Source organism: Lissotriton helveticus, chromosome 4_1, assembly GCF_964261635.1.
Source record: "Lissotriton helveticus chromosome 4_1, aLisHel1.1, whole genome shotgun sequence".
Classification (NCBI taxonomy): Eukaryota; Metazoa; Chordata; class Amphibia; order Caudata; family Salamandridae; genus Lissotriton; species Lissotriton helveticus.
This window is the reverse complement of record NC_136063.1, coordinates 2112564858-2112591676: the sequence shown is the minus strand read 5'-3', so window position 1 is coordinate 2112591676 and position 26819 is coordinate 2112564858. Positions and strand designations below refer to the sequence as shown.

At 45.7% G+C, this 26819-nt stretch overlaps 1 protein-coding gene across 1 annotated transcript in view; it reads left to right on the top strand.

Annotated features, from left to right (window-relative positions):
- AMMECR1 (AMMECR nuclear protein 1) overlaps window positions 1–26819 on the top strand; it is a 601030-nt gene that overhangs the window by 347867 nt on the left and 226344 nt on the right. The window contains exon 3 of the mRNA XM_078688798.1: window positions 19443–19557. Coding sequence (XP_078544924.1) covers window positions 19443–19557 — 115 coding nt within the window. The remainder of the gene's footprint in view (window positions 1–19442; window positions 19558–26819) is intronic.

Genomic DNA, 26819 nt, shown 5'->3' with positions numbered 1-26819 from the left:
GTAGATCAAGGAGTATTTCGTGCCTGTCTGCTGAAACACCTTTTTCGCGGGCAAAAATTCCCTCCTGGCCGCCTGTACTTGGAGAGTAAAGTCAGGGTACATGGATATCCGGTTACCTTTATATTGCAAGTCCACCATGTTTCGCGCCAGCCTCAGTATAGAGTCTCTGTCCCTGTAGTTCAGAATGCGGGCTAGAGTGGGCCGCGGCGGGGCTCCCGGCTTGGGCGTTGGTCCCAGAGTGCGGTGTGCTCTCTCTACCAGAAACATCGTCGACAGTCCATCCCCAAATAAATCCTTCATCATCTGTTCTATGTAGCGTTCCATATTTTCAATGTCTGTCGATTCCGCCACGCCCGTTATGCGGACGTTATTTCATCTGGACCTCGCTTCCAAATCCTCATTTTTCATTTGTATCAGGGACAGCACTTTGTCCATGCCTCGCAATTTCTTGTTGAGGTCCGTCTGGCATTCCTCCGCCTCAGTCACTCGGGTTTCCAACACTGCCACCACCCCTTCTTGTTTGTCCATTCGTCTAGTCATGCTATCCATCCGGCAGCCAAGGCATCCATCTTGCCGTCTATGCCTTGCAGACTCGTTTTTAAGTCTTGGAACATGGCTCATCCGCCGGCAACACATTGCGGGCCTCTCCCGACGTCTCCTGGTCCGGTGCGTCCGGGCTCTGTGATTTTTTAGACGCTTTGTCGAACGTGATCCTGGGTTGTCTGGTGTCAGGCTTCCCCATGGCGATACGCAGTTCCACCGCACTAGACGTTAGTCGCCCTGAGATCTCTGCTCTTCCGTCTGGGTCTGCCAATCAGGCTGTGTGGCAGGCAATCGCCGTGGCCGTCTATCTTAACGTGGCACCTTTTCGCCTGCGCCTGTAGCAATGGCGCTGGTCACCACAATATGTCTCCACCACCAGCCAGATCCGCCGCGTGGCGCACAGCGTATCTTCGTCCGCCTTCGCTCCAGCAGTGCACAATGTGCCCAGGGGTGTTACTCCACACTGTGAGGCTGTGCGGGCCCCAGGGGCCTTCCCAAATTAGCTCCCCGGTTATTCTGGCCTACGAGTTGCGCCCCCACTAAGTCCGCCACACGCTGCAGCCGCACTAGGCCAAAATGGCGGTTCTTGCCTCGTTTCCGCCGGCCCGCTATTAGCGCCGTTGGTCGTGAGCCTGAGGACTCGACGGCCCGTAGAGTCTTCAGCGGCCAGGCCGCGCACGCAAGGAGCACTCACTGTGTAGAGGCGGGTGCCGAGTCCCGCACCTTCCCGACCGCAAGATCGCGGCTCCCGTCTCTCCGGACGCGCGCCCTGCACCTCACGCCCGGAATTGAACTGTCCGGTGTCTCGGCCATTGGGATCCGCACAGAGGCATCCGCCAGCCCAGGGTCGCAGCGAGCGCCACTCGATCAATGTCCTGGCGGCGCAGGTCCCGCATATGCTGCCGGGCCCACACTCCCGGTCGGCCAGCAACAGTTCGAGCTCCCTGCGCTCAATGTCCTCGCAGGCCCCTCAGCAGTCTCGGAGCAGGATGTCCGTTCTCACTCAGGGCGGGAGCGCCGTGCAGCAAAAACACCGCCGAGGTAGAAGGAGATACCTCGCCGGTCAGGGGGTGCACGGGGACCGAGTCTCAGGTCAGGAAAAACGGATCAATGGCGGATTAATTCGCTCGATCAGCGGAGCTGCGAGTTCAGGCAGCCATTCCGCTCGGCAGCCAAGCCACGCCCCCATGCCTGTGTAAATTGGCTGAAGTAGTAAAACTAGCCAAGCAGTCAAGAAAAGAATAATCCAGCACAGATCGCGGATTAAATGCAAAGTGCCAAATGCCCCACGGTACAGCACTGTACAGAAAAGGGACATGAGCTACAAGATATGAAATGGACTGTCCTAAAGCATGTAAAGGGAAAACTTCAAAGCTTGCTTCATGGAAGGAGTCTGCACACAATTGTACCTTTATCCAGGGTAATACAGTAAATTACAGCAGAATCCATCACCAAATAACGCAGACCCTGCCACCCCCTTTTTAAAATAATAACCAAGTCCACCGCAAATTCTCCAAATCAAGCTATATGGCAATATGAACATAATTGAGTAATGCCCAATGTACAAATAGGAACATAGTGTGCTCCTCTTTTTCACTCAAAATCAAGGATTAAATCCCTTTAAAGCATAGCATATTGCTACGGCTACTCTCCAAAAGGAAGTCAGGCGTCCTTGGGGCCTGGAAGCCAGGCATTCCTTCTCCGGTTGCAATGCCCCCGACCTCACAGAGGTCCTGTTATAGGTAGGTCTAGAGCAGGGAACACTGTCAGAACCTACCACGAGGGAAGATCTCACATAAGGAGCTGGCTTCCACTAAATCAAGGACAGTAATTGACAGCTCCCCTCAGTTAACAGATTCGAAGCGGAGGCCCCGCAGGTCCACCCGTAGGATCGCCAGTCTGTCGACCTAAGGTAATGACTTTGGGTTGACCTTTAATTTACTGGGGACATGCATGACAAAATCCGGTGCTTTCACCCATGACATAATCCGGCGTTTCCGCCCGCGAGGCACTTCTAATAGCACAACCTAGGAGATACCATACATTGGGCACCGAGGAGATTATAATCTATAAAGATTAAGGAACATTTTAAAGGTCAAGCTGGCCAAAAGAAAAATAGCCCTTTTCTTTTATCTGGGGGCACGGCACATAGTCAACCATATTCATGTAACCAGGATCTGTTAACATGATGGGAGGCTCTTAACACACATGGCAGAGCACCATACGGTAATGATAATCCAACAAGATACAAACAGTGCACACCACACAATAATAACAAGACTGAGATAGCATGGTACTATCACAAACCACACGACGACTAGTTTGACCCAAGCACAGGCATGTTTTCTAACCGCATGAAATACAAATGACTAGGTGCCAACGTCTATGCTGGGGTGAGATACACCAGAAATGCGAAAGGCCACCAGACCTATAGTGCATGACACTGATCCCCTTAAATGCACTTGGAATCGGCAGCGCTGTTCGTGATGTCACTTTTCGACACCCTACAGTCGTTACCTTTTCCCGTGCGGGCCAGATCCTAGTTGCTGCCTACACATCCCTTTTGATGGCTTTTTGCGCTTACTGTGTGGTGGTGTCTATGAACTGCAGAGCACATGCCGGTAGCTTTTTTTAGGGCTCGCTGCGAAAAGCGCGCTCTCACAGAGAGCACTATGGTTGTCGGGTCAGCCGACAAACGAGGGGGGACAAGGGCAGGCCACGCGCACATTGAGACGCATGGCAGAGTCGGATTCCGACTCGCACCTTGGGATTGGGTCGCGCGCGTCGGAATCCGACTCTGCCATGCGCCTTGGAAACCGAAACCTAAGAGCCGCGCGATGTAGGCTGTCTACGGTAGAAGCTCACGCGCACGGCTCTTAGGTTTCGTTTTGACTATTTTCTATATTAGCCGCTCCCTGAATTCTGGATCTGCAACCCCTGCTTTTTCCAGCTCTCTTTTCAGCTTGAGGAGCTTTTCTGCCCTGGACTCTAACCTCGTGTCTCACTCCAAATCACACAGTGGTATGCTGCTAGCAAAAGGAGTATCGCATCGCTGTTGCCTGTAGTGTTGTCTTTGGTCGCACGCGAGTTCTATTCAGTGCTGTTGTGATGCGTCTTGTTCATCTTCTGTCCAGGATGTTGTATGTGCTTGATACATGTAAGGGGGGAGTCTGGCTGGAGAGGGTTGAAGCGAGCCACCAGGACCCATCTCGCCACAGAGTGCCACCTTTTTGGAAATAAATGGCAGCCTCTCACCAAGCTTCACCCGTGGCAGGTGTCCTTTTGCACTCGCATTTTTCTCTTGCCTTAGTCTAACTGTCTTAAATTTCTTTAAATGCAATGAAAACGAAAGTATGTGAATATCATATTCAACAAATTATTTTCTTCCATGTAGAAAATTACACCTGTGTACTTAATGATTGAGCTTATATTCTAATTGGCATTGGTAATGCCAATAGGTTTTGCTTATGAATGCTGTGTCAAGCCAGACCTTAAAATCTATGTATGTTAATGATGACCACCCTCCATCTGTGCCGCTGCCAGAAAAAAGCCATAAATTACCTAGTTGTCTAAGACACTTGAAGTAGCATTACAGTGTCGTGTGTGTCCTCCTGAAAGCTCAAGCTAAGGCACCTGGATAAATAAACAAAATGACTTCATCTGTGTGGAGAGCATTCACTTTTCTGATGGAAGCACACAGCTTCTGCCCAATCAAAACATGTATTCTTTTATCACAATATGTAGGCGGAGCCAAAGCTCCCTAACCTGGTTATGTTCACATAATTGTGCCCGCAGACAGCTGTGCTATCAGACCATAAATAAAGAAAAACTGCACATACAAGTGAGGAGCCAGTGATGGTTGCTGTGCTTACCAATGCTACTCCCAAGTGCTCCAGCTCCTCTTATGTTACAGCCAGATCCAGAGGCAGTGGGAGGGCTGTGTTGCTCTCCCTCTGCTGTGTTTGTGCCGGGGCTCTCCTAGCTGTTGACTTCTACCTGTGGCACTGCCCATGATGTACCAGATGCTAGAAAGACAGCACAGACCACCTACCCCAGATCCAGGTATAAGAGAAATTACTCAGACCATCTGGCCAAGGGCCTGGAACAAGAGAGATGGCACAGAACACCTACTCCTGATACTGGCAGATTACCTGCTCCAAATACTTGGTAAATGTGAGACTGAGACCACCTATCCCAATGCTTGAAGAAATCCCAATCCCAATGACCACCTCGGCTAAACACAGAAAACAATACAGACCACCTACTACAGAGGCTAGTACATGAAATGACACCGACCAACCACTCTATAGCCTGGTATGCGAAAATGAAAGACTATATATCCCAGATTCTAATACAGCAGTGAAGACTGACTGCCCATCACAAGGCCTGGTACAAGGAAACCAGGTAAGCCATGGCCTGAACAGGAGAGATGACAAAGGCCATCAACCCCCTCAACTAAGTACAGGATAAACTACAGTGTCCACATACTCCAAGGCCTGGTAAGAAGAGACACCCAAGGTGGGAGAGGCAATGATGGAGCCTAACTACCCTGGAGGCTGCTACAGAGAAGATACACTTCACCTACCTCTGGCCTGGAACTGAATAAATGCTGAGCCTGCGCACAGACACCTGAGGGGCAGAAGACTTTAAAAGAAATGATCCAAGGTTAGTAGCGTAGGGAGGGGCTACAGGCATACCCCTGAGTCGCACTTACCATTGCGCGTGGCAGGAACCGGCAGCCCTCGGGCCTGCTAAAGAGAGTTAGTTTCCTTCGAAATATTATGATGTTTTGTGCATTTACATTATTTTTTGCAATTTTATATAGCATGAACCAAACCCCAATTTATTGGAATGCTTTACATAAGGATCAGTTACATTACACAAGGTTAATGAAAGCACTAAGGGTATGGGGTAACAAATGACCGCAACTATCCCCTAAACAGGTTGCAGTTATGGATTTGGGTGCCAGGGATCAGAGATGCAATACCCTTACATCCCCTATGGAACACTCCATATAAAACAATTTAGTACATACAATAATCCAGCACTCCAACAAATTGTATAAATTCATATGACAAACAAATTTTCAGAAAGAAATCAGCAGGTCGTGGTGTAACTTCTTTATTCAATGTTCTTGACTCTCACTCTATCGTCCTCACTTTATCTATCGCCCTCCCTCTATCTATCGCCCTCCCTCTATCTATCGCCCTCCCTCTATCGCCCTCCCTCTATCTATCGCACTCTCTCTATCTATCGCATCACCACTCACTAAGGGTCACCACAACATCACTCAGCGCCACCACAGCATCAATCTGTGCAACCATACAACAACAACTGGATCAAATAAGTTCTCTCAATGTTTCAAGCTTTATTACAAATGTCACAAAAAGATGTTAATATTTCACTTCTGTTCTTGGATTTTCGTCACAATAAAATACACTGAACATAATCTTCACAAAAGTTATTTACAAAAGTTAAAGGTATTGCCATTATAAATTACAATAACTTTTATTTAAGTATTAATTATTTAAAAAAATTAAAAGCCATTGTTATTTATAATATCAATACATCTAAGTCACGTAAATACAACACATATTGCATTACAAATGCTATAGGTGTCACATTTGCGAAAGTTAAAACTATTGGCATTGTAAATTTCACTATTTTCAAAACCAACACATAAATAAAATATTTGTCATTTACAATACCAATAGCTAAAACTTTTTCAGCATTATTTATTAAGGCACCTCATCCAGACAGTCCTCCGCATCAGCTGACACTGGTGATGAATCAGCATTCCATGACTTAATGGACGTAGAAGTAAAACCTCACACACATGCTAGATTCTTCTTGTAGAACACATCACGGGAAACCGGCATAGCACCTTTACCTTTTGCAGCCAATCTGAATATTTTGTATACCGAGGAAGTATGAGTGTCCTGTTGTCTCCCTAGATTTAGAACTGTGCTGGAAAAAGGGAGGAACTCTTATGCTGTCGACATGTTACTTTGACTGTTAACTAAATCAAGTAGCAAGGTGGGCACATAGGTTTCCTTAAAGGCAGATTCATTCTTTTGAAGCCTCCTTGTGGTATCTTCATGTCTATGCCATGCATTGTCTCCTTAGTTATATATCCTCTGCCGTTCTGCCAGTGAGTGTGAGGTAATAGAATGCTGAAGTGTAACCCGAGACTCTTATCCTAAAATATAAACCTATCCTTTTATCACCTAACTACCGGCTTCCCTGCATATTCATTTACTACTCATGCATGTTATTTAGTTTTGCCCCATCTCAAGTTCATGAACTTTAGCGTTCCTTCATGTGCTTTACTAGCATGTTCTGTCTGACATCAATCTACTCTTCTGCAAGTCTTTCCTGTAGGCCATTCTGTAATTTAACCAGCTCGGTTCCGAAGGGAAACCAGGTCTGCACTGTTTTTTTTGTGCTTCGGAAGCACACTTTATTTATTCCCAATACCCTCTCATGATCTTAAATTAATGAGGAGATTTATCTTGCGGTGTTTGTTTTCAACTTGAATCTTCCTTGCAATGATGCCAGACTGGCCGAAAAGCTCTTTTTTAATGGTGCTAATTTGTTGCAACCTGTGCCCACTGTTCCATGGGTTAATTATGGAATGACCTTTGCTGCAGGCATCCTGGCTCAACACCCACTAACCGCATCGATGCACGTAGAGCTATGACTGTACTTGCCTATTAATGACACGAGTAGAACAAATTCTTGGGCTGCTCTGCTGGTGTTCCCTATTCATTTTTAATACATTTTCATTGCCTGAATTGTTAGCATTCCCGAAGAATTTATTTCTTCAAGCCTGGCTGTCATTTGCTCTAACGAATAGTACCTAGTTAGAGATACTATTGTTGCTTACATTCGTAGTGTCTAGAAACTAGATTGTCACCAAGCGTTTTCAGTCAGTGCAGCTTTAAATCTGTGCTAATCCAAGCTACTGGTGGATAAAGAAAACATAAGTTGGTTAACTGCTGCTGCATGGGTGCACATAGCGCATTACTGGCTGTGTGTGTAATGGTGGTGGTAGACGTTGAGCATATGATTGGAAGTACCGAACACCCATACTGATGAAGGGTTACCTGTTAAATGGTCACCACAATTCAAACTCTACCTGGCTGTTACTAATAAACGGTTGGATTTTGCATCCTCCATGCCCACAACCCAATCAGCTGTCTTAATGGATCAGTTCAGCAGAGGTACCAGTTTCTTTACATTAGTAGATTTAATCTGCTGAATTGTCAAATGCAAGCGGAAATAGTTTGACTTTGTTTACCTAGTATACGCTCTCATTTACTGTTGTGTTGAAGGATACTGAAGTAGGTTGGTAGGTTTTCAGTTGCATTACGTACAACCGCAGTAGTGTCCATTTTTAGTCTGGATCCAGGGTAACTGCCACATAAAGGAATAAGTTCTCTCCTGGAGCTCCATACTGCATCACAGAATTCCACAAGCGTCATGGAATTCCAGGAGGTCACCACATGTCAATACAGTTATGAATATCATTACTTGAAAGTATAAAACCCTAAAAAAAGTTTTGCAACAGACATTAAAAAATGATTTGCAACATTACATGAAAACGTTTTAGAACAGTTGATGTACTTTCTAGAGGTAGGCAGGCCAACAGATTAATAGGGAGAACCTAGCCACGGGTTAGCTGTGGCTCTAATAGCCCATGCTCGATCTGAACCCTGAAAAATATTTGACCTGTAAATCATGCAACAAAGAAAACATTGGAATATGGCAAGGTGCCTTCAAAATTTTAAAAAGCATATTTCTTTAATACGTGGAAGCATGGCTAGGGAATCAAATTCTCTTCAGCAAGAAGTATTTATTAAGTGATGGTTTTTAAATAAAAAGTGAGGGGCTTTAACAAGGGAGAGGGCCATTATTGGTTGGTATAACCCAATTATGGCTGACTATAAAGGTAATAGAACATTCCGCCCCATGATGGCAGGATGTTCCAATTATAAAACTCAAAGGCCTTTCAGAGCCCAAGGGGGTTTAAATCCCCCTTGGGCTTTAAAGCCTTTTTTTCCACAGCTCTTGCTATGAATGTTCTACAGCTAACTACGCGTGTAGGGCCACAGCTGGTAGCTGTTGAACATTCATAACAAGAGCAGTGAAAGGGGGCTGAAGTCAGTCCCTGGTTCTCACCCTCTTGGCTGAACTGCCTTTTGTAGTTCAGGCAAGCCTGGAAGACCCCGGAGCCTGAGCATCATTCACCCCTCCCTACTTCTGGAGCCCTAGTGACATGTATTTATTTATAAAGTTCTATATAGCGCGAACAAGATCCCAAAGCATATCAGAGCGATTTACAAAAAGGATGGAAGGAGGGTAATGCATACAATAACGGCTTTAAGTAGGAATAAAAGCTAGAATAACCACATAATTACTAGACGAATGGGTCAAAGGAGAGTAATACATAAGCAGGTAAATCACGGACTAAACGGGGGGGGGGGGGCACACTATGAGATAAAGAGCATCATCCAATGATGGTCCAATGGTTGTAAGATCAATGACCTTGAGCAGGTGAACCTAGCCCAATTAAGGTAGGAATTTGTTCATTAAGAATCTTTTGACTTCCAGTTTGAAAGCAATAGTTGAGGAGATTCTGCGTATTTCCATTGAGCTACAGGGGAAGGGTGTCTATGTCCTCCTGCATGGCCTCTGCCTTTCGCTTTCCTCTGTCTAAATATATTTTCGAGTGGCAGGTGAGGAGAAAGGCAGATTGTTGTGGTGGGTAAGGGATCACCTACAACAGATTGGTGATGAGCTGGTTTACCTTTAATCTTTTACTGCACTAGGAGTTGCCAGTAAGTATGCCTTATGGACCAGTGAGATCTAACGGAATTCAGTGTGTGCCGGCAAGTACTACGCTCTATACTACCAGCACCACTCATCAGCTGCAGGATGGTTTCAATTATTCCTGATGGCGTTTAAGAGACATTGCTTGCTATTACGGCGGTGCATCATTCAAACCTTATTATACAGTGGCACACCCAGCATTCTGTGTCATGACACGTGCCAAGTCACGCTGCGTGACGCTGAGGGGTCATTTTGTTCAACATCAGAGATAGCGTTCTGAATTCTGCACACAGCTGATTGCCAAGAGTCCTGTGCACAGTTGATCGACTGTGTACAATTTGGGGAAAGGATCAGAAATCGTGTGGATTCGGCAATCAGGCGACCCTGTGCACATTGGAGCACAGTGGTTTTTCTCCCGTTCTTTTTAAAATATGATGTGTTTTGTAATGGTTTTGATTAACCGCGCAAATATGTCATTCATTCATTCACTGTGTAAGCTGGGAAGGTACCAGCAGTTGTGTGCTTAGATAGGACAAAAATCATAAAGGAAACATGTGATGGTGTTCTCCTTTATTTCTTATTGCTTTTATATTGAAGCAAAACTGTGGTACTCCACCTTGAAATTGTGCAGAACAGACTTAATTTAGTGATAGAGTTAAGTTAAAAATTTCTCTGAGTCACCCACATGCATTTTAGGTATGAGACGGAGCCTTCCATAAAGTGGGTGAAATGGAAGGAATATTTTGAAAGCTATATTGCTGCAATTGATGAATGTAAGAATGTTCACTAAACGGAAGTAAAGAATCTTCCTGCATTATTTGGGTCCTGTGAGCTTGAACACAGCTAGTCGTATGCTGAAAGATACGGTTAGTGGGGACGTTTGTCTTTGCAGCTACTTTGCAGGATTTAGATAAATACATTTTGCACCGAAAGTAAATACAGGCATAACACGAATCAAGTAATTCCAACACAAGCAGAACAAAGGTGAGTCTGCTGATGAATAAGCGTCAGAACATAAGAACCTAGCTATTGACTGTAAATTCGGAGTGCCACAGAGTTAAATCAATCTGATAAGAATCTGTACTGTATTTGTAAGGTCAAGTCTCAAAAAGGGGCGAATGATAAAAGGTAGTTCCACAGAGAAATCGGGGGAAGGGGAGTAATGACAGGAGGTACCATTATTATGGCAACAGGGGACATCTTTCATATAGCAGAACATGTCCTGTGCTTAAGCAGAAATGCAGCAGCTGATGCACCATTGACCATTATGCAAAGGAATGAAAGAAAAAAAGTGTGAAATGCATCTACAAAGAGATCGGCCATTAAGTGTAGACATTCAGGAGGTGAAGAGAGGACCATCCGTCCTGGGTTGACCAGTTCAAGGTAACCTGCCCATCGTATTGGACCCCAACAGCCCAGAGAAAGTGTTGGTGGATGAAGGGCGTTCCATGGGAAATTACATGGCCAAATTATTTCCTTAGATGTTTAGCAAACAATCTGGCTGGGTTGTAGGTTTTGAGCAGGATATTGTACTCTAGAGTGACGCAACTCCTAAAGTTCACAAATTAAGGCATGTGATGATGGTACGGGAGGAGGTCCCGAAGGAGATGGACAAGTTGGTGGAAATGGATATCGAACTAATGGTGTTTGGACTGGATCCCTCTGGTAGTGACAGCTTGCAGCAGCAATGGCAAGATAAGTCTGTATGAATTTGTGACACTTGAACACTTTCATCAATCGTTTTCCCTTACCTAAAATCAGAGCTGGGGTCCTGCTTGAAGGGGGCTATGTGGGTTTCGACAATGGATCTCTTTGCTGCATCCCATCAGGTCTCTAGCCAATGTCCAGGAAGCTCACTGCATTTATCTCATCCTCTAGGTGTTTCCAGTTTAAATGAATGCAGTTTGGCCAGTCAGCAGCAGCGGCAGTTTTCCAACGCCTAATGCACAATTTGTTTGGGAGAAAGAATGGGGTGAAGTTCTTCCAGGACAATATTTTAGTCTTTTGGGGGGAGAATAGGGCAAGGCACAATGGGAGATTTCAGAAGATTTTAGGAATATTGAAAAGCAAAGGTTTGACCGTAGAGCTGAGTAAATCCGCGTTTGCAGAAAGGGGGAATAATTTAGAGCATGGGATAGAAGGGGAGAGGGGTTAAACCAAACCCTTCATTCATAAATGCGATCACTGGGGCTTCAGCACCTACAAACAAGGTTGAGATGAGGTCCTTCCCAGATTTGACTGAGTATTGTGCAAAATGTGACCCCAGTGTTCCTGACAAGGTGTACAATATTAGCCTGTTGCTTAAGAAATGTGAATTTTTTGTGGGATCCGCAATGTGAAGCAGAATTCTGTACATTTGAGTGACTTGGAAAAAGGACCTCCTTTAAGTAGTTCTGAACTGAAATTGGAGGTTTTTTGTTCATCTTTACAACAGATGCGAGTAATAAAGCTTTGGGTCAGTGCTAACGCAGAAAGATGCTGAAGGAAATGAACGTTCTATTTGCGTCCAGATCCTGGTCTCCAGCTGAAGAGAAATAACCCATAATAGAAAAGGCAGCACTAGCATATGCGTGGTCACTAGAACAATTTTGTGCTTTTGTGTGTGGTAGACGGATTACCATTCAGTGCTACCACAACCCATTAGTTAAGTTACTGACCACAGAGTGGAGTGTTGCAGCATTTGCCAGGATTGTGAGGATTACATATACCACATAGTGTATGTTCGGGGCAAGGACAATTTAGTAGCAATGTCTATACAGAACGCCTTGCCCATTAAAATTGCAACAGTACACAATTCTGGATCACTGTTTATCAAAAAGGACGATTAGGAGGAAAAACAAGAGGTTGCAATTTTGCAAATGATTTTGAAATTTATCTCAGGTTGGCCTAATGATGAGCATTTGATAGGAGTGTAGACCTTTTTGGGAGATTAGGTCGGAGTGGTCTGTTGACAGGAAGTTTGTCTTTAGAGTAAATAAGATTATTCATCCATATGGAGTGCATGACACGGTTTTAGATCTTTGTCATATGGGCTATTTCGAGATTGTGAGGGCCAAATCTTTTGTCAAAGATTTGTTGTGGTGGCCAGGAGTAGACTAGGCAGTGGAAACATTTGTTAGGGCGTGTGGAATTTGTTCCTCATCTGACAAATCCTTGCGTACATTAAGACCACCCATGAGTGAATATATTATTCCAAAACCTCTTTGGAAATGTGTAGCAGTGGATTTGTTGGGTCATGTCTGGGAGTTACAGGAGTATGTGTTCATACTGGTGGATTTGTTTTCACTAATTGGCCTGTGGTGGACATAGGGGAGAGAGCTGATATGGCCACTGTGTTGGCGTTCTTGGATAAGACCATTTGGCTTGAAGGGATTCCTGCTATGATGAGCGATAATGGTGTGCAGTTTGTTTCCAACACAGCTAAAAGTTATTTTATGAGGGTAGATGTGAAGCATAAGACCACATCCCTTTATAATCCTAGTGGTAACAGTGCCGTAAAAAGGTTTAACCAAGTGATCAAGGGGGTTATTCAGAATGCTGTTGAAAAGAGTTGTGATTGGCGGATTGTGGTCCGAAAGGTGGCTTAGAGGGTAACGAAGAACAATTCTACAGATGTGTCCCCGTTTGTAATGGGAAGAAGAATCCCCAAAATGGAAGTTCACGCCAAAATGATTGTGTAATAGTGCAGTTGAACAATGGTCACCAGAACTTAAAAAGTTGGAGGAGACACATATCCACAGTAAGGAGTACTTTGATACTGGCCTTAGGGTCAAACCAGTTCCCGTAAAAGTTGAAGATTAGGTACGGGTTAAGAAACCTGTTATGGTACCCAATGCTGAAAGTTCCTTTTTTTTTTTTTGCACCTCTACAAGTGGTGGAAGCCTTGAAGAATGCTGTCAGATTTAAGAGTGATTAAGTGTGGAATCTTAAGTGTGTGGCTTTATATTCAAGGGATAAGCAGAAGGACTGTGATGGAACACTAGCAAGTGAGGATTCTCTGTGGTTGGAAGATATGGTTGAGTTTGCGGGTGAACAAGTGACATTACGACAGGAAGAGATTGCTGACGCCCTTGGTACAGTTTGTGTAGGTTTGGAGGAGTGCTGTAGCAATGTTTATGAAGGTTCTAAGGAGTGCCCAAAAAACACAATGTGGATTCTAATGGTGAGAAAGAGAATTACCTGGATGATTAAGATTGTCATAGTTTAAAAAAGCTAGTTGACCTATTTTCTGTATGGTCTGGAGCTTTGGAATAAAGATTATTAACTTAGACTCCTACCACTTCCTATGTTGATTCTGTGTTTAGGGGATCACCTACAGCACAGATACCGTGTATTAGGACATTGAAATGTTGAGTAGCAGGCCTATACCTGTTCATATAGGTCGCTGCTGGTACATTGTCTTCAATGGAATTCTCAACATGCCAGTGCTCTAATATGTGATAATGAACAAAGATGATGCTTGATGACAAAGAATTTGCCTAGGATCACAGTTTGGTCAAGCGAGGAAGCTGGGATTAATCTCAGAATTTCTAGTCCCACTGTGGTCAATTCAGTCTCTTGATGGGTATCTTTATGACGTTAATGATTTGTCCTTCATTTTTTTTATTGGAGATTAGTGCGTTGGATACCGGTAGAATCTATATTTTATCTTTATCAGTGTCACATTGAACAAACTTTTTCCATGGAAAGACAACCACTACACAACAGACTACTTTGCGCTTTTTTTTTTTATGAAACAGATTTGCCAAATGTACAGGGTGGCCAAGCCCAGGCCGGCATTGGAGCCTCGGTCCCACTGTTACATGGTCTGCATTTGTAGCCTCTACACCACAATGCCTCCTTGAAAGTCTTGAGGTGGATTAGAGCGAGCCGTCGGGCTCGATCTTTCAGTGGCTCACCCACCTTTAATGCATGCAAAGGGATAAGCAAACAGACGATCTCAATTTTACTTATAACATCTATGACAGTCAAGACACATACCCCAGGTTTTCAAGATCTACTTTTGGGATGCAGGCTGTTTTCACATTGACTGCCTTTTTAATGTAGCAAAACGAACAGTTGATGGATAGAATGCATAACAATGTCATACATTTACTCCAGTCCAGAGATCTGGGCCTAACGCCATCGTTTTTTGCTCCCCATGCCATTCCAGTTTGAACTCAACCATATGCAAATCAGTCTTAACATTGTGCCCAATGGGAACAGTCCAGAATGATCATTTAACCCAGATCTCTTGACTGGGGGTGAATGTTTTTATTTGTTCTGCATTCCGTCCATCAATTGTGTGTCTTTTGCCTTTTGAATATGGCCAATTCCAAGAGTGCAGCTACCCTCTTGGCATTATCCCTTTTACATATGCTGTTAATTCCCTTCTGCTGTAAGATAGCTCACCAACCCCCATCGGAGAGCTTCATATAATTTCCCATGAACTGTAGCGCTTGCACTGAATCACAAAATGTATAGATCTCGTTCTATACAGTGTTAACTCATTTTCTTTTTTAAAAAAACCTTCAACCTAGTTCGAAGCCCCTGACCTCTTTTCTCACACAACCATTGCTGCAGAATGTCTGATTTCCTGTTGGCCTATCATGTCAATTTGAGTAACTTGCATCTTTCGCCAGAGTCATGATCAACTAAAACAAAAAACAATCTGAAACCCTTCTTTCACGCATCCATGTAAAAGAAGCAACTGCCAGGTGACTTGAGCAGTAGCCCTCTAAGCCAAATAAGGTCTTTAACCATCCTTAACATCAGGTTGTTCCCATACACCTCTAGGACACTTTCCAGCAACACTGTTGAAGCACTGAACTTTACCATTGCTCTATTTGAGATTCAGTGCTGTCCTAATGTCTAATCCCAGAAATTAATTGGAATTGCTATAGACTGTAGATGTCACTTCCTATGGGTTGGAGGTAGTTTTAAAATGATTGGATGTAAAAAGTTAACAGGGGTTTTTATTTATAGCATTACGAGCAGTGGAGCACAAGTATTCAGTCATTGAGAAACAGTTACTGGTATGTGTGGAGTGTTGAGCAGTGGTGTAGCATTGGTCGCTGCAGTGCAGTACCCTGGCCTGAGAGCTCCTGATTGAGTCCGGAGGGGGCCTGCCATGTACGTTGAAGGTGTGGTGTTGAGAAATTAGTCATCCTTATTGGGATGACTTTTTAGTAGACCTGGGCGGCAAATTATGTTCCGCTCACGGAATTTGCTTAATTTAGGTCATTCCGCGAGAACGCGGAATTGCCAAAAATTCCCCAATCCGCGGCCTCGCAGAATTTTTTGTTCATGTTTTCTAAATGCGTGTTTGTGAGATTTCCCCCCGAACATGCAAATAGCGTTCGCTAACAGTAAAAAAGGATTGCGAACTGGCGGAACAAGCAATTCCACGTGTTCGCGGAAATCTGCACATGCTCGTGGAGATTTTTTACCATTTCGCAGAGCTTTGCAAAGCGCGACTATGCAAATTCTGCCCACCCCTACTTTTTATGTTAAACAGACCATCCGCCTTTAAGTGATATTTTGAGAAGATCTAAAATGAAGAATTTCACAGCACGATTAGTGGTTATTGGACAAACTGATGTAATTTAATTTACTTTTCTTTAGCTTCTTTTATCCACTAAGCTCTCAATCAATCAATCATAACACTTGTATAGCGCGCTACTCACCCGGAATGGTCTCAAGGCGCTTGGGGGGAAGGGGTCCACTACTGCTCGAACAGCCAGGTCTTGAGTTGTCTCCTGAAGGTGAGGTGGTCCTGGGTCAGCCTAAGGTGGATGGGGAGGGAGTTCCATGTCTTGGCCGCCAGGTAGGAGAAGGATCTGCCTCCGGCGGTGGCTCTTCGGATGCGTGGTACGGCGGCGAGGCTAGCAGACCGTAGCTGGTTGGTGGGCGTGTAGAAGGTCAGGCGGTCGTTGAGGTACTTGGGGCCCAGGTCGTGGAGAGACTTGTGTGCGTGGGTGAGGAGCCTGAACGTGATCCTCTTGTTGACGGGGAGCCAGTGCAGGTCCCTCAGGTGGCCGGAGATGTGGCTGCGTCGGGGGATGTCCAGGATGAGGCGGGCGGAGGCGTTCTGTATGCGTTGGAGTCTTTCCTGTAGCTTGGCTGTGGTTCCGACGTAGAGGGTGTTTCCGTAGTCCAGTCGGCTGGTGACGAGGGCCTGGGTGACCGTCTTCCTGGTTTCGGTCGGAATCCATCGGAAGATCTTGCGGAGCATGCGGAGGGTGTGAAAGCATGATGAGGAGACGGTGTTGACTTGTCTGGTCATCGAGAGGGAGGAGTCCAGGATGAAGCCCAGGTTGCGTGCGTGGTCTGTTAGCTTGGGGGCGGTGCCCAGGGCTGGGGGCCACCAGGAGTCGTCCCAGGCGGAGGGTGAGGGTCCCAGGATGAGGACTTCCGTCTTGTCTGAGTTCAGTTTCAGGCGGCTGTTCTTCATCCACTCGGCGACGTCTTTCATCCCTTCGTGGAGGCTGGTTCTGGGGGTGTCGGGGTCTCTGGTGAGGGAGAGGATCAGCTGGGTGTCGGCGTAGGAGATGATGTTGAGGTTGTGTTGGCGTGCGATGGTCGCGAGAGGTCTCATGTAGATGTTGAAGAGGGTGGGGCTGAGTGATGATCCTTGCGGGACGCCGCAGATGACTTCAGTGGCCTCGGATCGAAACGGTGGAGGCGGACTCTGTGTTCTTCTGGCGAGGAACGAGATGATCCACTTCAGTGCCTTCTCTTGGATGCCGGTGTTGCTGAGGCGTTGGACTAGGGTGCGGTGGTAGACCGTGTCGAACGCTGCGGAGAGGTCCAGGAGGATGAGGGCTGCTGTTTTCCCTGTTATCGAGCAGGGCTCGGATGTCGTCGGTGGCTGCGATGAGGGCGGTCTCGGTGCTGTGGTTGGCTCTGAAACCGGACTGCGAGGGGTCGAGGGATCCATTTGTCTCGAGGAAGGCGGCAAGCTGTCTGTTGGCGATCTTCTCGATGACTTTGGCCGGAAAAGGGAGGAGCGAGATGGGGCGGAAGTTTTTGAGATCGGTGGGGTCCGCTGTTGGTTTCTTCAGTAGGGCGCTGAGCTCTGCATTCTTCCAGCACTCCGGGAAGGTGGCGGTGTTGAAGGAGGTGTTGATGACGTCCCGGAGTTGGGGTGCGACGATGGAGTCGGCCTTGTTGAAGACATGGTGGGGGCAGGGGTCGGTTGGAGAACCGGAGTGGATGGTGTTAATCGTGCGGGCTGTGTCTTCGGTGGTCACCGTGGTCCAGGTGTGGAGGGTGCGGTGGGGTGCGTTGGTTCGACGGTTGGGTGCGTGGATGGTGCGACGAAGCTGTTGTGGATGTCGGCAATCTTGCGGTGGAAGAACGAGGCGAGGGAGTCGCAGAGATCTTGTGAAGGGGTGATGTTGTTGTTGCCGGTGCTGGGGTTGGAGAACTCCTTGACGATGCTGAAGAGTTCCTTGCTGTCGTGGGCGTTGTTGTCCAGTCGCTCCTTCAGTGATTTCTTCTTGGCGGTGCGGATGAGCTGGTGGTGCTTGCGGGTGGCGTGTTTGAGGGCGGTCATGTTGTCGGTGGTCTGGTTGAGGAGCCAGGCTTTCTCGAAGGTGCGGCAGGTCTTCTTGGAGTCCTTGAGTTCGTCGGTGAACCAGGGGGCCTGCTTGCTTCTGGGTCTGCTGGGAGGGTTCTTCAGTGGTGCGAGGTCGTCGTCGCAGGCGGTCAGCCACTGCGTGAGGTTGCGGGCTGCTTCGTTGGGGTCCGGGGTGCTGGCAGGTGGGATCTGGCTGAGGGAGGTGGTGAGCTGGTCGGCGGTGATCTTGCTCCAGCTTCTGTGAGGAACCTGTTGCGGGTGGTGGTGGGTTGTGGTTTTTCTGAAGCTGAAGTGGACGCAGCTGTGGTCGGTCCAGTGGAGTCCGGTGGAGTGGCTGAAGGTGATGTGCTTGCTGGATGAGAAGACTGGATCAAGCGTGTGGCCGGCGTAGTGGGTGGGGGTGTTGACCATTACACTTAATGGATTATTTTTGGTAAATTAAATCATGCTAAGATCCCTACTTTCTTTACCTTGTACACTTGCCCATTTTACTTATACCGTTCTATTAATTAAACATGTATACGTCCGTGCTTGTAAGGTTTTTCCTATACTCAAGTTATTAAAGCTTTGTATTGCCCCTTTTTGTATTGGCATTTTGCAGCCTAATCAGCTAGAGGCAATTACTGGTGTGCTCTACTGCGGTCATAAGGTAAGGCAAGTGTTCCAAGTGAAACTGCCATGTTCTGTTGTAGCATTTGAATTTTTCTCAAAACCATTTTATTGATTTTACAGTGACAGGGCATGGAATTTGAAGAACATTGTTGGTTACATCAGGTCAGATAGTCAACATGCGCAGGTTACAATGCATAGAGTAAACATTTACAATAACAATCCCTTTAGGACAAGCAACTCATCATATACTAAGTCCCAGGAAAAAACACAGCAAACGCGTAACTGCTCTGTGTGGGTCCGTCCTATGTTTAGAATAGGGATGAAGAGGCCCCACTGCCTAGGGTATTCTCGGGGGGCGGGTGGTGTATCAGCAGGGGAGGACCAATGTGGACAGAAGCATCAGGATGGTTGTAGTGTATACTGGATCGCCTATGTATGTTGAGAGTAGGTCATCATTGCTAACCAGTAATTTATGGGTGTGAACTAGGTTATCTCGAAGGTCAGTTATTGCAACACGTCTCAGTCCACGTTATCTGTTGCAGCATTTGTAGCTGTAACATGAAAAGGTACATTTACATACTGTTGCCGTTTAAAATGCGCTTTTTCTGTAGTAGTTTGGTATAATAAAAGCTTTGTGACCTACTGTTTGTCTCAGTGACTGTTTAACTATTTTGTTAGTAATACTGTGTGGGGCCTTGAAATATTAGCAATCTTATTTGCACAGGCCTCTGTAAGGAAATTACTGAAGTACTACAAATAGCTAAATGCTTGGAGTTATAATACAGTTTAGAGGATCATATGGAATGATTTAATCATTTAAACAGCAACCCGATATCTTTAAAAATGAACACAGTGATATGGATCTTCAAATATCTGTTTTCTTCCCTCCAATTAGTGCCCTTAAAGACAGCCGTTTCCCCCCAATGACGAGGGATGAGCTGCCACGGCTTTTTTGCTCTGTGTCTCTGTTAACAAACTTTGAAGATGTGTGTGATTACCTGGACTGGGAGGTAAGAACTTAAGGTTCAGTGATCGGAAACCACATTAAATGTCACTGTTAATGCAAATATAGTAATGTTTTAGAAATCACTTTATTAAGGTTGCTGTTTTTTTTATTTTTTTTATAAGGGCCATTAAGTAGACATTGAAAATTGATTGGGATAAGAGCTGTAACAGGAAAGCTGGTAGACTAAACAGGTTTCAGGGAGACTTGCTTCCACACTGCGTAAAACTTTATCAAATGTCATGGGTAAAGTGGCCTCACAGGTTCCACCACACGCCACAGCAAACCTGCACGTCAAGACCCACTCACATGCATGTTTCTCAAAATATGGGACTTGCTGAGTAGCGATGCACCTCACATCCCCTTTATCACAGAGACCTGGCTCAACCCCTCATCGGCTCCCAACATTGCCACGGCAATCCCAGTAGGCAATCAAATGCACAACATCCACAGAGGACGCTACCCCATTCATGGAACACCTGCACTTCAAGCTGTAAATCTCAGAAAACTTCACCCTGAACAGAGTCCTAACCTACTGGCCACCCAGACCACGAGCCACCTTTACCAACCTTTTCAGCAACTTCGTTTCTCCACTCACCATAAGCTCCAGAGCCTACTTTCTTCCTGGTGACCTCTTCTTTTACATGGAAGAGACACAACACTCCTCGAAAGCTTGAGCAACATCGGGCTCACCCTGCTTGTCCCAGAACCAACAAACACTGCAGGACACACACTAGACCCCATCTTCAGAACAAGGGACAGCATCAAATACAACTACACCACATTGCTCATATGGACCGACCACTCCATCATCCGCTGCGAAATCAACACACCAAGTCAACACCATTACCAAGTTCAGCTTTCCAAACCGCAGCTGGGGTAAAATCACAGAAGCAGACTTGCTCAGGGCTCTTGGTGCAATCAACCTAGCCCCACAGACAACCTAAACAAGGACGTCCACTTAAACAAACAGATCAAAAGATGCGCAGATTCCCACTCATCAAATCCCGACAAACATAGTAGAGCATACAATCAGGCCAGCTGGTACGCAGGGGACAACTGACACACCAAACAGCACTGAAAAATGCTAGAAAGGAAATGTAGAGCCAAGCACTGTTCCACTGACAGAACTACCTACAAGGCTGCATTTAGACGTGATCACCAGCAAATAAGAGACACCAAGAAAAAAGCTCTAGTTGACCAAATTGAAGGAAGCTTCAACAGCTGCAAGGAGATCTTCTCGATCGTTAAGGAGCCACTGTCAGAAACTGCTGCCTCCCAGCAACTCTGTGGGAACCTATCCAACTTCCACAGCAAAACTGCAAATATCTATATCAACTTTGCACACCAACCCAACCTGAGAGAACTCGTTGCTAGCCAACCCACCTTTAGCCATGACTTGACTGCCATCTGACCGAATGGACAACCCTCACAAGAAATTACACAGCGACAGGCAGAACTACTCTGGCCCCAACTAATCCAGGTCTCCACCACATCTACAACCTGGGAACATCACCAATAAGCACCACCCTTACCCACGTCATCAACACCTCAATCACATCTGCGCTTTCCAAAATGGATGGAATTTGTAAGCATAAACACCCTCATCAAGAAGCCCATAGCCAACCTGAATCAACTGAGCAACTTCAGATACATCTCTCTGGTTTCCTATCCATTCATAGTGATTAAGACCATCACTAGACCACTCACAACCGACCTCTAACTTCACCATCATCTAGACAACACTCAGAATCACTGAAACAGCCTCCCTCAACACATCAGAGCCTCCTCCCTTCTTGAATTCCACAAGAAACTGAAACCTGGCACTTCTCATAAGCGCCTTAGGGGCCACATACCAACACACCTTCCCTAATGCCTGGATACCCTCTCAGGTGATTAGTGCGCTATACAAGTGAATAAAATGTGTGACTAGGTATTTATCTGAAGTGTTTTCCTTTACATGCATTTTGTGTTGGTCGCTTTGTAAGGGATGGTACTTAAATGTTACCTGTTATAAATGTTAATGTTTTCTGAAGCACATATACCTGTATGCATTTTGAGGGTTCAAAAAATAATTCTTTAGAGAATTGATCACTAGTATGAATAGGGCAATGTCTTGAAGGTATACCTTAATTTCAATAGGTTTGGTTTCTCAGAATAAATGCTCACCCTAGTGCACTTTTTCATTAAAGTTGATGCTTTCAGAGTGGCTGAAAAGCTTAGATGACAAGATGGTAACATTGAAAAGAGAGCTGATCTCCAACTGCAGTTCCTCTCTTGATGGAGAAACAAAGATTATATTTAATTCATATGAAGTAGAAAACCATTACACCGCAGCTGTAGACTGTGCAACAATCCTTGAGCTTCATACTAGCTCTTAACACATGATTTTTATCAGCTACAATTTGTGAATGAATTGCCCAATAATGGCAAAAACTGCATTGTAAGATTCAAAAGAACCTATTCGTAATGGAAATTCCGTGCTGGAAGGTGAAGGAATGAAAAATGTATTACAAGGTTCAAAGTTGGTGATAAGATTGATAACTTTATGTTCGAGGCATATGGGCTGCAGATGTTACATTATGAATAGATCGCCATCTGGTGTTGGGCTCGGATGATTGCACTTGTTTTTCTTTTGGAGAAGTCTTTTGTAGTCACGAGGCTGGTGACTCCTCCCTTGTGTGATAGTGCGCATGGGCATCGGCTCCATCCTTAGATTGTTTTTTTCCGCCATCGGGTTCGGATGAGGATCGGGGGGCTCCGGATCGACTTTGAGAAAAAAAGTTATATTTCGGCGCGTATTCCCTTTCCAATTCGACGGTATTGTTTATCGAGCGCGAGTTCATTCCCATTTTGACGCGCTTCGACGTCAACACCAAAGATTTCCAACTCTACGTCGACGGGACCGGGAGGCCTATATCGACGTAGTCCAGCCCGGAGTCCATGGAAAGGACTCCATTCAAGAAATGTCCAACGTGTGGTGCTAAATTCCCACACAAGGACCTACACGAGGTGTGCAACCTCTGTCACCTGACCACGAATCCAGGGATTGTGAAGCCTGTGTGGCTTTCTCCTCCAAGTCGACTATTAGAAACCGTCGAGCCTGAAGACACGAGATGTTGAGGATGGAGTCGGATGCAATCCCAGAACTGTTCTAGGTTGAACACCCCGAAGAGGAGGAGGAAGAATATGAGGACGGGTCGGGGTCAGAAGCGGACGAGTCTGATGTCGAAGTAGTCGACGTTCATCAAACCGTGAGTGGCGACGTCCCTTTGCCAAAAAACCGACCCCGATTGGTGTCGACCCCGCCTTCGAGCCCGGTCAGACAACCGAAAAAAGTTTGACGTCCCGCCTTCTGGCTCGGCACCGAAACCCTCGGTCTCCCACTATGTCGAATCCGAGAAACGGTCGACATCGACACCGAAGCTCCATACCAAAGAGAGCTTGAAGTCGAAACATTCCATGTCAAAACCGAAACATGCTTCGACGTCGAAGACTCCCTCGACACCGAAAAAATCGGACTCGAGCAAACTCTCGGTGCCGAAAACACATAACACCGAGACACAGAAGCAAAAGCACCTATCGGACCCAAAGACTTCGGTACCGACACAGGAGCAACAAACAGATCCAAAACAAAAGACTTTGTACATTGATCCACAAACTGGCATGGTGGGGACAAAACTACCTAAAAAGAAGACTCAACCGTTGGAGGAGAAAGCTCCTCCTCCTAAGAAGAGAACAATGGGGACAAATACAACTCCTCCCCTTTCTCCACAGCCTATGGACACTCCCTCTTCTCCTCTTCCTCATACTCTGCCAGCTATCCCTCGACCTTTTACACCATGCCCATCTACACCTCAAACCGATGTAGAAAGTGACACAGGGAATGAGGACCTTCCTAGGGATGATAACAATACTATCCCAGAAGATACAGACCCAGGGGAAGATTATGATGCAGTGACAGATAATGACCCTGACCTGTATCCCTCAAAACCCTCTCCCCTTGATAATTCGGGTTTTGCACAATTGATTAATAGGGCAGCAAAATACCACAAGGTAGATTTACATGCGGAACCTCAGATAGAAGATTTCCTTTTAGAAACACTACCTGCTGCACAAAAATCTTCAGGGACACTACCAATGCTTAAGGGTCTCCTCACTCACACATCAGACATATTTAAAGATCCTGTGAGGGCTAGGGTGTTAAACCCAAGAATTGACAAAGTATAAGGCAGCCCCAAAAGATCCCGTATTTATTAAGGGACAAATACCTCTGGACTCGTTAGCAGTCTCAAATACTCGTAAGAGGGCGAACTCACTAACAGCAGGAGAAGCTCCTCCTCCTAACAAGGAGTCCAAGTTAATAGATGCCTCTGGCAAGAGAGTAGCATCCCAAGCAGCAAACAGCTGGCGCATAGCAAATATTCAAGCGTTACTTGCACGCTATGATAGAGCTCATTATGATGAGTTAGAGAAACTCATTACACATCTCCCTAAGGAACATCAAAAAAGGGCAGATCAGCTGATACAAGAAGGGACGATAATAACCAACACTTCCATTAGGTGCGCCTTAGACGCAGCAGACACTGCGGCAAGATCTATAAACACCAGTATCATGTTAAGAAGACATGCATGGCTCAGGGTCTCAGGGTTCAAACAGGAGGTACAAACTTCTTTATTGAACCAGCCTTTTGATGGGAAAACACTCTTCGGCTCAAGCACAGATGAGGCGTTGGAGAAAATGAAAAAGGACACAAACGGCTAAGTCAATGGGAGCATTGCAACAGCCATCTCAGAGAGGTTCCTTTCGTAGGTCCACCTATAGAGGCGGATCTAAGAATACAGGCACAGGCCAGCAATCAACCTCTTTTACACCAACATCACCCAAAGGTAATTCTAGAGGCAGTTACAGAGGTAACAACAACAAGGGTAGAGGTCGCGGAAACAACAACCGAAACTCTCCTACCCCAAAACAGTGACTTCATACAGCTCCCCCCAGACCATGCAACACCGGTCGGGGACGCCTATCACAGTTCCTACCTGTCTGGGAAAAACATCACATCAGACAGGTGGGTGTGACAAATTATCCAACATGGTTATTGCCTAGAACTCACTGCTACCCCACCAAACATCCCCCCCAGACAGCGTCCAATGGGTCAAGATCATCTGACATTATTAAAACAGGAAGTACTATCACTGCTACAAAAGCATGCGATAGAGGAGGTTCCACAACATCGACAAGGAACAGGAGTATACTCGCTATACTTTCTAATTCCAAAAAAGACGGATCTCTAAGGCCTATGCTAGACCTCAGTCCTCAATGCATACATAAATTCGGAACATTTCCGCATGATCACGCTCCAACAGGTACTTCCTTTACTGAATAAAGGGGACTTTCTTTCTACACTGGATCTAAAAGACGCCTACTTTCATATTCCAATTCACAAAGCTCACAGAAAATACCTCAGGTTTGTAATAGAAGGACGACATTATCAGTTCAAGGTCCTTCCGTTTGGAGTCACAACAGCACCAAGGGTGTTCACAAAATGCCTAGCAGTGGTTGCGGCACACCTAAGAAGACAGCAAATACATGTCTTCCCTTACTTGGACGACTGGCTAATAAAGGCCAAGTCACAAGAGGAATGTCTTCAAAACACACAAAAGACAATTCAACTGCTGCACCAGCTAGGGTTTACGGTGAACTACACAAAATCCCACCTGCAACCAAACAAGGTTCAACAATATCTAGGGGCTACTATAAATACAGAAAAAGACATAGTATACCCCAATCCAGTCAGGATTCAAACAATGCTCACCTTAATTCAAAGATTTCAACCGCAACACTCATTAACCGCTTGAGTGTTCATGCAGTTATCAGGGCTGATGTCCTCTTGCATACTGTTAATCCCATATGCCAAACTACAAATGCGTCCGCTTCAAGAATGTCTAGCAACACAGTGGAATCAGGCTCAAGGTCAGATTACAGATCTGGTGTTGGTAGACGACCGCACGCATCGCTCTCTGAAGTGGTGGAATACAACAAACATTTCCAAAGGGCAGTCGTTCCTAGAACCAATTCCACAAGTGGTACTAACAGCGGATGCATCGCTCACTGGATGGGGAGCGCATATGGAGAGATGCACAGTACAAGGGAGATGGAGTGTACAGCACAAACGACTGCACATAAATCATCTAGAACTACTAGCAGGGTTCCTAGCATTAAAAGCTTTTCAAATGCATATTCTCAACAAAGCAGTCCTGATCAGAACAGACAACATGACAGCGATGTGTTATATTCAAAAACAGGGGGGGGACACACACTCTCCAACTATCCAGACTAGCGCAGGAAATTTGGAGATGGGCCATTCCTCAAAACATCTATCTGTTAGCCGAACACCTTCCAGGAGTTCAAAATCAGATAGCAGACATCTTAAGCAGAGAGTCAGAACAAATACACAAATGGGAACTGCACAACCAAATACTGCAGCCATTCTTCCAAAGATGGGGATAACCGGAGATAGATCTCTATGCCACTCATCAGAACACAAAATGCCAAAGCTTCGCATCCAGGTACCCATCTACCTGTCGCAGGGCAATGCATTATGGATAAATTGGTCCAACAAATTTGCATACACTTTTCCCCCTCTCCCACTAATTCCATTAGTGGTTCGAAAACTGCAACAGCATTCAATGACCATGATACTGGTAGCACCCACGTGGGCACGGTAGCCGTGGTTCACCACGCTCCTACAACTCACAGGTGCCACACCAAAAATTAAGAATCTCACCCATGCACCTTACACAGAACCATGGAGAAATAATGCACCCAGATCCCAAACAACTGAACCTAGCGATCTGGCTCCTGAGGTCTTAGAATTTGGATACTTAAATTTACCTCCAAACTGTATGGAAATTAAGCAAGCAAGACGTCCCACCACCAGAGCCTGATATGCACCAAAGTGGAAAAGGTTTGCTGTATACTGTAACAGTAACAACATCAACCTTCTGGACGCATCTACGCAAAATATTATTTGCTACTTACTACACTTACAGCAATGTAACCTTGCTTACACGTCCATAGAGTACATCTTGCAGCTATAGCAGCATACCTGAAAAACAGGCAACATCTATCCCTGTTTAGGGTACCCGCAATTAAGGCTTTCATGGAAGGCCTCAAAAGTTATTCCACCAAGACTACCACCTTCTCCAGTCTGGAACCTCAACATAGTACTCACCAGACTAATGGGGCCACCTTTTGAACCTATGCAT